Below are 14284 nucleotides of genomic sequence, written 5' to 3'. Positions count from 1 at the left end.
CATCTTCACCCGTAAACTCCAGCTGTGCCGCCTGAGTCCCTACTTTCAACCTTGCTTCAGTGTGTGTACAAACAGAACCCTTGCCCAGGATGACAATTCCTTATAATTCATTCATTTATCAAAAATGTGTACCGTCATTCATTTAAAAAAAAACTCATGATGGTTTGCCATTAATTCAACAGTGAAGCGATTAATATGCATGTCCTGCCTCAGCTGGGGCTGCTTTGGTGCTCTGCACTTGGCTTTGTTCTTCCCAGCTTGGCTAGGTGAGAAGAGAGATGTTCCCATAAACCTCTGCCTGGATTCTTGGTGCCTGCAGTCCTGGTTGATAGGATTAATCAAAGCAGTCAGCTGCGCAGGTGTGCCCCAAAGTGAGCCAAGATCGACTCGTCTGCTGCTTCTCTTTGTTTGTGAAACAAGCGAGACGCTGTTCAGATAATACAAGGGTCTCTCTCTCTCCCTCTCTCTCTCTCCTTGGCCCAGTTACATCATTCATCTCTGGGATCTTAACCATGAAGGGACCTGGGAGAGCAAGGGGACCTATGTCTATTACACGGATTTCGTCATGGAATTGACGCTCCTGTCGCTGGATCTGATGCATCACATTCACATGCTGGTACGCTGGTGTCTTCCTTTGCAGCAGCCTTCCCCAGCCTGGTACCCCTCAGAGGCATTTGGACCGCAGCTCCCGAAATCCCCACCTAGCAGGGCCGTTGTCCACAGGATGCAAAGAGGCAGCCTTCTCGCTCGAATCCCCGATGGTGCCGTGGAAGGCACTTAAGGTGCAAAAGGAAAGGGAAGGAGGTTGAATACTTGGAGGACGTGTTAGCCGCTAGGGAGAGTCAAAAGCTAATCCTGTCAATGATTCTAAGAGTGTGAGAAATGAAAGCTGACACACACCCGAGTGCAGAAGGGAAAGAGTGAGCTGAGATAACTAGAAGCAGGTCTGGTCAAAGGACATTCAGGAGAGGAAGGATCTGCGAGTGAGGGGTGATTATGAAGGATCAGGATCAATCAGAAGTTTTTGTTATGCACTGTTTGATTCACCAAGGAAATAACTTACTGAACATCTGGAAGCCAATATGCTCCTAGGACAAATAAAGTTTTATTTTGTTTCTTGTTAACTTGGAGCCACAGGCTGTTTGAATGCCAGTGCCTCGTCCTCAGGACCGCTTCATCCAGCGAAGGATCCCTACAGCTTGGGTACAATCTGGTGGGAGAGGTTAATTTATAAGATTGCAATTAAATTCCTGGTGGGAGCATTACATACTGAGAGAAAGGTGGGAGAGACGTGCCACTTCCCAAGCAAAGTATGGAAGAGCACTCGTGGCGGCTGGCAAATCTTTCCAGCTGTTTGGGGAGGCAGAATGCACAGCTGGCCTTCGGAGCAGGGCGGCCGAGCAGAGTCGCTGGTAGCGAAGGCTTGCCAGCATCATTCAAGGAGGGAGCATGAGAGAATCGCTTTCATCTGCCATGCGGCAGAGAAGATGAGCTGCTTCCTAAAGTGGGCTGCGAATTGCTTCTGTGGCAGCGTGACCTACTGTGGTGAAAACCGCAGGTTAGCTGGGTGGATCTCGAGAAGCATTTGGCTGTGGGGTGCGCACCTTTCTTACCCCGTATCCGTTAAACCGAGAGGCGCATGAATACAAGCCGAATTTCGTTGCCGAGATAGGCAAGGTGTGATTGTGAACTCACCCGCCTACTCTGTTTCATCTCATTTTCGTATCGCCCAGTAGCTGCAGCTGCTCGCAAGATTTGTGCTTGTTGTCGCGTGCGGTGTTGCTTCCCTGCTTCCTTTACATCTCCCAGGCCGCTTCTGAGATGCCGTGTCCGTGGGCAGGGATTCCCCCTTCCCTCGCACTGGGAGGAGCGAGGAAGGACTTCTGCTAGGACGCCCCCGTGGAGCTCTGTAAGGCAGGAAAAGGGATCGCTTTGCTTTGACACCTTCAGAAGGCAGCTTGCGGAGGTGCCCTGCCTGCAGCCGCCCAATTCCCTCGCTTGACGTATCACTGCTGTGCCCTGCGCTTGTGACATCTCCCCCCCTCTTGTTGGTTCGCTTGGCAGCTCTTCGGCAATATCTGGTTGTCAATGGCCAGCCTGGTGATCTTTATGCAGCTGCGTTACTTGTTCCACGAGGTTCAGCGCAGGCTTCGCCGCCACAAGAATTACCTCCGGGTGGTTGGAAACATGGAAGCAAGGTGAGTGCGCTACCCTAATGGAATAGTCCCGGTACGGGCGGGAAGGGGCCGCTGCCCACTTGGGTTAGTGTCCCAACTGCCTAGGAAGGGCCAGAGTGCGACCCCTGGGATTCCGGTCTCCCTGAACAGACAGAATAATCCGAAGCAGCGCGAGAATAGTTGGTGCCCAGTGAGATTAATTAACCACACAAGAAGAATGGTTGGCAGAGTGTATTGAATTTAATTAGCTTGACATCATCTGGGAGGAGGCAGGGAGCTCTGAGTAATGACATTCCTTGTATTGATTGGGAGGCACCGCCGAATTAAGGAAATTCGCCAAGCGGATGTTCTAGGTCAGCTCTACTGAGCTGCGAGTAAATAAACGCCTGGGCAGCCATCCTTCCTGTGGCCTAAAGTGTATTCGACCGTTCCTTCACTTCGGTCTGTTTTTGCTGAGGTTCGCGTGTAGTGCTTAGAAAGCTCTCTTTCCCTCTGTGTGCATATAATTGATATATTTGAACCTTGGTAGCCACATTTTTCTTTCTTTTTTCTTGTATTGAGAATTTGCAATAAAGTTTCAATTTCTGAGTTTGCCCTGTGCAGGGTCCCTCTTGGGTGAGTTACACACAAAAAGCAAATACAGTGAAATGGCACTAAAAGTTAATGGCACATTGAACGTTTTTTTTAAGCTTTAAAAGCAGAAGCTGTGATTTAAAATAATTTTAAAGGAGTCAATAAATGGGCAGCTAAGTGAAGGAAAAATAACGTTAAAATGTAGCATTAAATAGAATGTTGAAAATAACAGAAGTAGCAGTTAAAATGTCTTTAAAGTCTTCTTTTACCCTCAACAGCATCACCTTCATTTCTGTACCACCCAATAGTCCGACATCTCTGGGCAATTCGCAAAAAATGTAGACTATAAGATACAGGGTAATAAAGTCTAGTATTAAATGTTTAAAAGTTCAAACAATTTGAACAACTGAACTATTTAAATAAAATACTAAACCTGGTAAAGAGAAATAATGTATATCTCCTGTCATATGCCATGGAAGTGCAGGGCAGTCTCAACATGGTCAGTACTGAGAAGATGACAGTCTTGGCTCCAGGCAGGCCTGATTAGGGGCCACCCATGAGAAGGCCCTGCCCTTTCTTGACACCTTTGGAGACTCAGCTGGCCTCTGGCAATGATAAGCAGGGCAGTGCATGACCTGGGGGCCTTTGCCTTAAAATCCTCCCGAGGAACCTCGGTATTTGCCGGCCCTCGGGCTGAGCCCAAACTCCCAGCGAAAGCAGTGCTGTAGTGCAGCGGAGGCGTCGCTCTCTAAGCCCTTTCCTTGCTTTTCTGTTCCAGGTTTGCAGTGGCCACTCCTGACGAGCTGGCAGCCAACAATGACGACTGCGCCATTTGTTGGGATTCCATGCAGGCTGCGCGGAAGCTCCCTTGCGGGCACCTCTTCCATAAGTAGGCTCCCTGGGAACACAGCCGGGGTGACGGTGTGGCGGGTGCGGGTTTTCTGCAAGCCATCGCTCCATTTGAGCTTTTTGCACTTTGTTTTTTATTGGATCTGGGTGCTTTTACTTGTTAATCGGTTTTCAGAGTTTCAATTTTTTTAAGGAGAAAAAAAACCTAGAAAACTAGTTTTTAAGGAGGGGGAAAACCCCAGGAAACTTGAAAAACTAGAATGCACTGCACCTGTTGCTGTGGATCCTTTGACCTGACTTTTGCAGTCTGAACCAAATCCTAGAAATGAATAAAGAGTGCACAAGCAGTTCAGTAAGCTCCGCGGAACAGGATTACTGTACTCCGTCTGCAGAATTGGACCCTCGGTCCATCTGGCCCAGTATTCTTGATGCTGATGGGGGTTCTCCAAGGTTCTGCACAGAGTTCCTTCCTAGCCCCACTGGGAGATGCCAAGGTCAGAGCCCGGGCCTTCCACATAGCCACGACCCTAAGAGCCACGCCGTGAATATTTGCCAGGGCTTCAAGACGCCTTTAATGAGAACATTAGTCCCTCCTAGCAAACACCCCCAGTCCCGGGAGGCCTGGGCATGCCAGTGCAGAAGCTCTCTCCTGCATACCTGAAGAGCACCTGTGCTTTCTTCCCAGCTCAGAGGCCTCATCGGCAGTGCCTCTTGCATCCTCCGTCAAGGGTGAATATTGGGTGGTGGGGGTCACGCTGTACCTTGAAAGCCAGCTGGGCTGGGAAGACCTTGCCCTTGGGACTTCCCCGCATTGGTCGGAGCAGTCCCTTTCCTCCTGACCAGGTTTATGTGGGGATGATAGGCATTGTGAAGCTCTGGATGCAAGGGATTCTGGAAATGACGGATAAGTAGCCATATGCTATGAATGGGTTCGGGTAACTTGCCACTATCCAGGGGCTGCAAACACTGACCTATATTTCAATATCTACTTCAGTATTAATATGTATTTAAATGAATATAATGGCACTAATATATTTCACTTGGTTCAGCGTGCAGCAGCCTGCATTGCGTGGTTTGTGTCGCCCACTGGGTGGTCTGGGAGCCGTATTCAGGGGGCGACTTTTGAGCCCCGAATGGTCAGGGTCGAAGGTCTGTAGGGGAGCTCCCTCTCTCCTATTTATTTCTCTCCCTGTGAATTTGGGGAAAGTGGAGAGGCTTTGTCTCTCACCGCCATCTGTTTATGGTCGTCTTCCGCCGCCAAGACCCTGTCTTCGGAGGTGGCCTCTCTGTTGTGGAACACGCCCCAAAGGACCTTGTCCAGGTCTGTTCCATGTTAGGTTTTAGATGTCTGGATGAAGGTTTTAGACCAGGGGTCCTCAAATTTTTTCAACAGGGGGCCAGTTGAAAGGTGCCGGCGATGGGCGTGGGCTGCCAAGGCAGTGCGGGCGGGGGGCGCGGGCCGAGGCGAGGCAGGGGTGGGCGCTGGGAGATAGTTTTCTCCAAGCCAGTCCAAGGAGATCGTTTGGGACTCAATCAGAGAAAAGGACCTCCTTGTGAGCAAGCCGCCACATGGCGGGGCGCCGGCTTGCCATGCGTGCGCGGCGAGTCCCAAACCTCTATGGCAGGCTGGATAGATGGGCATGCTGGGCCGGATCCGGCCGTAGTTGGAGGACCCATGTTTTAGATGCTTGGACGAAGGTGTTAGATGCTTGGATGTCTGATCAGTCTTTCTAAGGTCTTGAGTTGAGGGTTTTAACCTTATATAAGCAATTTTTCTTTTGCATCCTTTGATTTTAAGTCCCTTGTAACGTGGGTGATGGATTTTTGCTGAGCTGTGCTGGGAGCCTTTGGTGGGAAACCTGGCGTATAAATATAACGGCAGGCACACTGGCGATGGTTTGGGGCGTCCAGGCATCTGAGCCTGGGCTGCTGAGCCTCTTCCAGCCTCGGGCCTCGTACTGTTTTGGGGCTGATGGAGCTTGAAGGCAAGCGGGATGGGGCCGACGTGGCGCCCAAGCTGAACTTCAAGTGCTTCCTGCTCCTGACTAAGCCTTAGGAGCAGCTTTTCAGAAGCGGGGGAGAAAAAACCAGTGCCGGGAAACCAGCGGACGGCTGGGAAAGCTGGTGGGGCCAGAGGAACCTTCGGGCCACCCAGAGAACTTCAGCAGTGGGGCGGGGTAGAAATGAGACAGAAGAATAAAGGGGCACGGCCCCGTGGGGGTCGCTGCTGAGCCAGAGACGATTCCAGGAGGGAAGGATTTGGCCTCCAAGCTGGAGATCCTTGCCACGTTTGACTTTTTAGGTTTTGCCTCTTTGCTGATGCGTGTTAGGCAGGCAGGTCTTTGGGGTAGACAGAGGCGGGTGAAGCTTGCATTAAATGAGCAGAGGAGACGTGCCGAGTGGAAGGTCTGCGGGGAAGCCGTTGCAGGGAAAGGAGCAGGCACAATCCGTTGCTTCTTCCGAGGGGGCGTAAACCTGCCACTGACTCCCTCCTAAGAGACCCCCTGTTCCTCGGCAGCTCCTGCCTGCGCTCCTGGCTGGAGCAAGACACCTCCTGCCCCACGTGCCGGATGTCGCTGAACATCACCGACACCCACCGCGCCAGGGAGGAGCGCCACCGGGAGAACCTGAACGAGAACCTGGCTCCCGTCGCCGTGGCGGAGGGCCAGCCTCCCCTGCACCAGCACAATCACTTCTTCCACTTTGACGGTGGGTTTATCTGCTCTCGCGAGGCGACCGGGGAAGGGCCTTCCCTGTGGTGGCACCCCAGTTGTGGAATTGGTTCCCCAGAGGGGCTCGCCTGGCGCCGTCACTTGATTCTTTTTGGCGCCAGGCCAAAACCTTTTTCCTTTTCCCAGTGTTTTAAGACCTGACTGTTTTAATTGGGGTTTTATTATTAGTTAAATTTTAGCTTGCTGTGTTTTAAAATGTTTACATGTTGTATTGTTAAACCGTCCTGAGATGGGATGGTCTAGAAAAGTTTTGAATAAAATTAAAATAAGGTAAGATAAAATAAAATAAAATAAAATACTTGGCTGTGGCATGCAGAGGGCCATGCAAGGCCTCGTCTTCGAGAAACAAAATCTTTCCGCAGCAGCAGGGAGCCCCAAGGGGGGCTGCCCCCCCCCGGAGTTGCAGCAAGCACAGCCCGCTCTGAACAGGCTGCAGAGCTGCAGCTGGCAACCCTGAAGGGATCAAAGCAGGGCGATTCAGCCGCCGGGGGAGCAGCAGCAGGGCCATGCTTTTCTCTCCGGAGAAAGCCCCTCTTTTAGGTGTCTTGTACAAGTGTGTTCCAGCAGTAATCAATGGCTGCACGTTACCGGTTTCTAACCAGGTTCCATTTACTGTATCCTAAGCTGGGGAAATATGGGTGTGTTTTCCACATTTTATTATGAGCTACCCTGTTTGCACTCTCTGAACCACTAAACAAATCATGGCATGGGAAGGTTGGCTACTGAGCTAGCATTCCTTTGATTATGTTTGTTTCTGCCTTCACTCTGAATTAATATTTGGGTGAGTCATGAGCGTCTATTAGCTCTGGGCGAAACACGCAGTATACATCTCTGTGCCTGGATTTTCAGCGCGTTTTCCTTTTGAAATATGCCTCGGGGGCTGTCAGGCTGTTGGGGTGAATGGCACTGGGGTGAAGTGAGCGACAGCCAGAGACAGGGCCTTCTCCATGGTAGCCCCTGGCACTGAAGTGCTATCCACGGAGCAGCTTGCCTTTCCAGGGTCAGTGAATCACCATGTAATTGACAGCCTTCCATGCTGTGCTGCATTTGAGGCATCATTTCAATGGATTGTGGTAAACTACCCACAGAACTCCTGCTGTTGAGCAGCATAGAAATTAAACGAATAAATACAATTTGGACACTGCAGCATTTCTGTAGGAGATGTTACAGATGGGCCCCGGGCAAGTCTGTGTGCATGCCAGGCTAAGTCCTGGCCTTGAATGCACAAGCTCTCCTTGCATCGATGTGGGGAGGTTTTTCCATTAATCAAATCCCAGGGCCCTCTTCCTCCTTAATCAGCTTATCAGCTCCCACATCAGTTCAGGGTTTTATGTTGTGCTTCCCAGCTAAACAACAGCTAGTCAACAGCTCTTAATTTTCTCCTTTGTACAGTGGGAGCCATTTTGCAGGCATCTGTGCTTGTTGTAAACCATCCCGAGACCTTAGTAGTGGGACAGTCTATAAAAGCTTTCAATCAATCAAACAAACAGACAAACGAATCTAGCAACGTAGCGATGCTTGAGGGCATACTCACAAATGACGCCGAAATCTCACTTTTCCTCCTAGGCTCCCGCATCGCTAGCTGGCTGCCCAGTTTTTCGGTGGAAGTGATGCACACCACAAATATCCTCGGGATTGCGCAGGCCAGCAACTCCCAGCTCAATGCCATGGTAAGCCCCTCTCCTCTTTCGCAGCGCATGGCTGTCCGGCAGGGGCGGGGAGACTGTTTCAGCCTTCCCGCATCGCTGGCGCGCAGCCCCACGGAAGCCGAGGCCCCTCTCGCATTCCTCTGGGCCCGTCGCAGCATCCAGAGTCATTCAGTGTAGGAAAAGGGCGAGTCCAGGCAGGCAGCAGCACGCGTGGTGCCGAGAAGGCACAGAAAGGGACGCGTCCCTCCCTCTCTGGTAACAGGAGACCCTTGGCCATCCTGTGATGGTGCTCCATGGGAGATTCGGGACAGAAGAAGGAAGCGGATGGTGAAGCTGTGGGATTCACTTCCACGGCGATCCCTAATCATTTTGATGGTGATTGAGCAGGTTGATTCCTGGAGGAGGAGGAGGAGATCCGTGGCTGTACGCTAGGGTCAGAGGCAGGATGTCTGGGTACAGGAGTTGCTGGGGAACATGGGCTGTGGCACTCATCTCCTGCTTGTGGGTTTCCCACAGCCTGAACTGTTGGTCTCTGGGATTCAGTTACTTTAATGTATCTGTGAGAAGGTTCGTGTTTAAAGCCAGAATAAGGTAAGAGAGAGAGTGCAGACTGGAGGCTTGGGAGATTGGGTTCCAGCCCCTCCGTGGTTCCATGAAGCTTTGGGCCAGTGACTCTCAGCCCAGCCTACCTCACAGGGTTGTTGGGAGGGTAAGGGGAGAAGAGGAGGACTGGCAAGCCCCCTTGAGCCCCATAGAGGGAGAGAGGTGGGATCTAAATATAGTAAAATAAGCAGGATGCAGCAGTTGGCTCCCTCAGCCAGGATCCCTTTTCCCTTGCATTTCCAGGCCCATCAGATTCAGGAGATGTTTCCGCAGGTCCCCTACCACCTCATACTTCAGGACCTGCAGCTCACGCGCTCTGTAGAAATAACAACAGACAACATCCTTGAGGGGCGGATTCAAGTGCTTTTCCCAACACAGGTTGGTCAACTCAAAGGCCGGAGCAGCCAGCGGTTCCTTTCCCAGCTTGCCTCTAGTCTGTGTGCGTTCAGCATGCGGCCCATGTTCCGCAAGGGTCACTTTCTGAAATAGTTACCCTGAACTGTGAAGTTTTTTGGCTGTGTTAGTGCTAACATCCAAAGCAGCTCAGGGCCAGGTTACCTGAAGGATCGCCTCTTCACGTACCTACTTGCCCAGACCGTGAGGTCTTCTTTGGGGGTCCTTCTCCAGGAGCCCTTTCCAAAGGAAGGGGCGGATGGCTACCAGGGGAAGGGTCTTTTTGGTTGTGGCACCCCGGTTGTCGAATGTGCTCCCCGAAGAGATAGTGCCGCCTTGGTATTATTTTTGAAGCCAGGTGGAAACCTTTTTATTTTCACACTATTTGAATAGTTTAAGTTTTAAACTTTGATTTTATGCATTCCATTTTATTCTGCCCTGTTACTGTGCCTGTATGCTGAATCAACTGCAGGGGGTTTTGTTCTTTTGTTTTTGATCTTTCATTTTATTTTAATTGTTGTTCTAAGGAGCGTTGTGCATCACCCTGTGATTTCAAACAAAGAGCGATATAGAAATGCTTTAAATCGATGGGTAAAAGCTTGGCTTCATGTCTGCTTTTATCTAGGGTTCGTGCTGGATTTTTTTTTCAGTAGGACATCCGAGACTGAAAGAAAGTGGCTCAGGAATTGTGTGTAAGGGTGACTTTTGAGCGTGGGGTCCGTGAATATTTCTGCCGGGTCATAGCATTGGAAGGAACCGCCAAGGTCATCCAGTTGCACACCCAGTGCAGCAACTTTGCGCTTTAACCTTCTTAGTTGGGGTTTTCTTTGGACTGTACATTGATTAATTCCCTTTTACTTGTGCTTACAGCGTTCAGATAGCATCAGGCCTGCGCTGAACAGCCCATTGGAAAGACACAACCCTGATCAAGAGGATGCTGAGGAAGTCACCCAGGTAATCCGGTGAGGGAGCCGTGGGGCTGCCAAGTTACATGCACACAAACATCAGCCCAAGCCCTCGGAAGCGCTCCTGGTACATCCTCTTCCTTCGTTTTGCCCCGGTGGATTTGGAAACAGCATTCAGGCAACATCTGGCTAAAGGAGGAAAGGGACTGCTGTTATATTTATGATTATTATTAAGTGTAGTTGTCTGTTCTGGGACTGATGGTGAAGGTTTTTAGTTCTTTCTCTGGTGCTTTGTGGATGGGGAGAACTCTAGGGCCCTACACAGAAGGTAGGAGTATTTCTTGAGCAAGGATGGTTGAGTATGGAAGGGCACACCTCTAGGTACCTGTTCCCCAGGTTGATGTGAGGAGGACATCCCACATTGGCTTATCCCCTGCTATTGCCTAGGAAAAGCAAGGACCGGATGAGTAAACTTCTGAGTAACCTGTTTGTCTTAGGTTATTTCTTGCCACTTCATCCTGGCTTTTTGCCCAGAACAAAGCTAACTTTCACGTCCTCCTTCTCAAACTCTCTCCTACTCTCTTTCAAATGCGGATCTTTCGTACCTGTTAAAGTCTTAGCATTTCCTTTCCCTTCAAAAAGGACTCCCCTATCTTCTCCGCTCCATCTTCTTCATGGCCCTTGTCACAATAAAGACCCATTCCCTCCTGCCTGCCAGGCCGACAAAGACCCGCTGGAGCTCACGGCAAGGTTTGAAGAGGTGGCAGAGTTTTACGAGGCCGACACCGAGTCCGTGGAGACGGAAAACTTCGAGGCGAGAGGGAGCCGCTTTTCCAAGTCAGCTGATGAAAGGCAGCGGATGCTAGTGCAGAGGAAGGAAGACTTGCTCCTGCAAGCGCGCAGGTGTGTGTTGTGCACGTGAGGGAGCTTTTGGCCTGTTGTCGCAAGGCTGCCGCCTCCAAGTCACCCAAGGAGCAAGGGCTGCTCACAGCTCCTGCCTTCCCTTTCCTGCCCTTTCCTTGAAGTTGACACACATTTTCTGGGGCGTTTGGTGACATGTTCTTGGTCCGATGTCCCCATCAGATACTTTTATAATGTGCCAACAGTGGCAAGTGTGCATATTCTGCTGCAGGGTTTCTGGAAGTCATAGAAACAGAGCGAGTCAGAAGGGGCCTCCTGGGCCATCTAGTCTGACCCCCGGCTCCAGCCGGCTCCGCTCACAACATGCCCACCATGTGCATGTCCAGCCTGTTCTTGGACACCCGCACCAATGGGGCCTCAACCACCTCCCGTGGGAGCCCATTCCACACCCTCGGGGTCCTAACTCAGGAAGTGCTTCCTGGCATCCAAATGGATCCTTGGCTCCTTGAGCTTTGCTCCGTTGGAGCGCATCCTGCCCTCCTCTGCAGGAGAGAACAGGCCTCTCCCCACCTCTGTCCAGGAGTAGATGCAAATCCTGTTTTGTTGATTCTTGCGGGCAAGACTTTAAACATCACTGTGACACTTGAGAGAGGAAAGATAACTCAGTGACCCATGGATGAAGAGAATGATGATGAGGCATCACATATCTATACTGCCCATAGCCAGCTCTCTTGGGGAGGGTCACAACATTTAAATCCCCCATCCAGATTTCAACCGCCAGACTCTGCTTAACGTCCAGGATTAGGCAGGACCAGGCATTTCAGGCTCTGCCAAAGCTCATGCAGATCTGGGAGGACCAGTTGAAGCAAAAAGTAGGGAGATGTTCTGATCCGTGCCAAATGGGCACAATTGATGAGAAGAGTGCCAAAGAAGAGAACCGGAGTGGATCAGCGGAAATGTGAAATATGCAGGTTTATTATTTTGATTTTGAAGGGCATGGCATCCTGCGCATTCCAGCTCGTCCTTTCCGGAATGACTGCAGGCTGTGAACTCAGCAATATTCCGTGTGCATATTCCGGAGTCAAGGTCATGGCTGAGCTATGCATGTGCCCTTCCTAACCCACTCCGCGCGCGCGTGTGTGTGTGTGTGTGTGTGTGTGGTCGTCCTTGGATCACAGAACCAAACGTTCATGTCAAAAGTTTCACGAATAAAAAAAGGAAACAGCTTGTACGGTTCTGGAGGTGTACTTGAAAACATATGCGCACTGAAATCTTAGAATCAGGAGCTGTGACTGGCTCAAAATTCTGCACAGGTTCTTGTCACATTCTGGCTAGCAAAACCAGGATAGGCGATGCGCGGCATCCAGTGCTGTAGCCAAGAAGCGCAAGTGTTCTGCAAGTGCATGAGTTATGCAGGTCACAGGATTCAGCGTCCCTTGGTGCAGGATCATACTTGGTGCAAGATTTTAATTTGAGAGGCTCACACACTGCTACCGAACCAGCTCTGCTGCGGGCAAGGGTTGCATCCTGTGGCCAGGAGGAGCCTCGCCCATTTCCCTTCACCCATTTTGCTTTTCTTCTTCCAGGCGTTACCTCAACAAAACCTCCGATGACTCTGGTGCCGGCCTCCCCGTGCCGGCCGAGGGAGCAACCTCCGACCCCGTGACTTTGCGCCGCCGAACATTGGCGGCAGCAGCAGAGCGCAGGCTCCAGAAGCAGCAGCCGTCCTAACGCTTCCCAGCAAGTCCAGTTCCTTTCCCATACAAGCAGCGTTCCCCACGACCCCGCACTCTCCATGGCGGTGCGAAGGAGCCCTTCCGAGTGGGGCAAACCGCACGAAGGACCTGTGAGCTGGGTGCATCTCCCCTGTATAACGCATGTGGTACCTAATAAGTGTTTGGATGGCTGACACATTAACCCTCCTTGGGTATTGTTTTACTTTGTTTTGTTTTTTCCAAGCGACACACATTTCCTTCTTTGCAAACCAAAAATGCAGTCCTTTAGAGTCCTGAGCCAGGCCTGCTGCTCCGTGGAGTGGCAGGCGACGGTGGCTGCACAGCCACGAGCTTCCCGCATTGTCCTGTTTGAGCTTTTCCAAGCGGAAACCACGTCAGTGAGAAACCGAGAATGGTATTACTGGCAAAAGCACTCTTCTGACTAAGCAAACATCTCGAGTAAGCCACCGCACTTCTCAAGAATCAGTGCTTAGATCTTTCCTGGCCTGTGCACAGTTTTTTGGAGAAAAGTAATGCTTCTAAGCTTCGGAGCACGGAAGCGGAGCACCCCGGGAGGAGGTTAAAGAGATTTGGAGTGGTATTAAGCAAGCTGTTCTCTCGGCTTCAGCATGGACAGATCGACCATTTCTGGATTTGTTTCTGTGTTTATTTTTTTTTTCCTATGGATTTCATTGCAGCAATAGGCATGTGGCCAAAGGGAGAAAAGAGGAAGGGGGCAGCTAATGAGTGGGCTTCTTAATTCAGCATTTCATTAAGCAGGTAAACCGTGAAAAGGGTGTTAAGGTTGGTTGGGCTTGGAGGAGGCTGCGGAGGGCTGCGTGGCGGAGTGGGAGCTGTCCAGTAAGAGCTGAAGCGAGGCAAGGCAGCATGCGAAAGTCTATTTTTATAATCTTACACTCTGCAATAATAGTTATGCCCATTATCTTAATCGGATGTACAGATCTCAGACAGCTGAGAACTACTAGACATTAGCTTAGGCATGGTCAAACTTTGGAGTATTGCAAAAGTCTGGTGGATACATTCAAGACCTGGTCTTAGCCTACATGAATGAGTTTTGTGATGGCAGCCCAGTAATTTTTAAGTGTTTGAGGTGTATCGTTGTCCTTCAGAAGGTGCCCAGTATTAAAATATATGACTAGATCCATCTACTGTATTGGAAATTGTCTTTTTACTGAAGGTTTTTAGGGTGTTTGAAGGTGAGCATCAGAAATTGTGTGTTTAACTGAAGATAACTTACTTCGATAAACCACATTGGAAAGCCTTACCTTGCAATGCTGTTAGTAATCTGGGGGGGGGGGGGTTTTTTTGTGATGCAGTTTTGCTCAGAGCACACTCTTTGTTTTTATTGTTTAAAAAAGAGGAATAAAATTCTTGATTAGTGTTGGAAACATTTCAAAACGTTTTTCCTGCCATGTGCACATTTTCTTCTTTTGACACCCTCTCCCCCAACTCTAACTCCGCTAACAGATATTTGGGGCAAAAGTTGTCTCACAACACTCTCCGAGAGGTAAGTTGCACCTCTGGAAGATACGCATCTGTGAATACGCTATTCCGGAAACATGGATAGAAGGACCAGTTGTGGGGGAGCTTGGGCAGGCGGAGTCTTGCACCCATCCTGCTTGAGGGATCCTGTGGGCAGCTGGTTTGTGTCCCCCCCCCCCCCAAGTATGGAGCACTGGACTAGGTCTAATCCATCAGGACTTACGTCCTTCTGTTCTAGATCTGGTGGTGGGATCAGTTTCTCAGCAATTTGTATGGTCCTCCCACTTACTTTGACCACGTCATGTGATCAGGCTCCTTAGAACA

At 50.4% G+C, this 14284-nt stretch overlaps 1 protein-coding gene across 1 annotated transcript in view; it reads left to right on the top strand.

The window, feature by feature from the left end:
- The window catches only part of AMFR (autocrine motility factor receptor), a 28304-nt gene extending 14438 nt beyond the window's left edge, over positions 1-13866 (top strand). The window contains exons 6-14 of the mRNA XM_044434073.1: positions 484-616; positions 2065-2198; positions 3529-3639; positions 6118-6308; positions 7898-8001; positions 8827-8961; positions 9847-9930; positions 10600-10784; positions 12329-13866. Of these exons, the coding sequence (XP_044290008.1) occupies positions 484-616; positions 2065-2198; positions 3529-3639; positions 6118-6308; positions 7898-8001; positions 8827-8961; positions 9847-9930; positions 10600-10784; positions 12329-12473 (1222 nt within the window). The 3' untranslated portion in view covers positions 12474-13866. The remainder of the gene's footprint in view (positions 1-483; positions 617-2064; positions 2199-3528; positions 3640-6117; positions 6309-7897; positions 8002-8826; positions 8962-9846; positions 9931-10599; positions 10785-12328) is intronic.
- The last annotated feature ends 418 nt before the right edge of the window (positions 13867-14284 follow it).

This window comes from Varanus komodoensis, unplaced genomic scaffold, assembly GCF_004798865.1.
Source record: "Varanus komodoensis strain SLA01 unplaced genomic scaffold, ASM479886v1 scaffold27, whole genome shotgun sequence".
Taxonomy (NCBI): Eukaryota; Metazoa; Chordata; class Lepidosauria; order Squamata; family Varanidae; genus Varanus; species Varanus komodoensis.
This window is presented reverse-complemented; position numbering and strand designations above follow the sequence as displayed.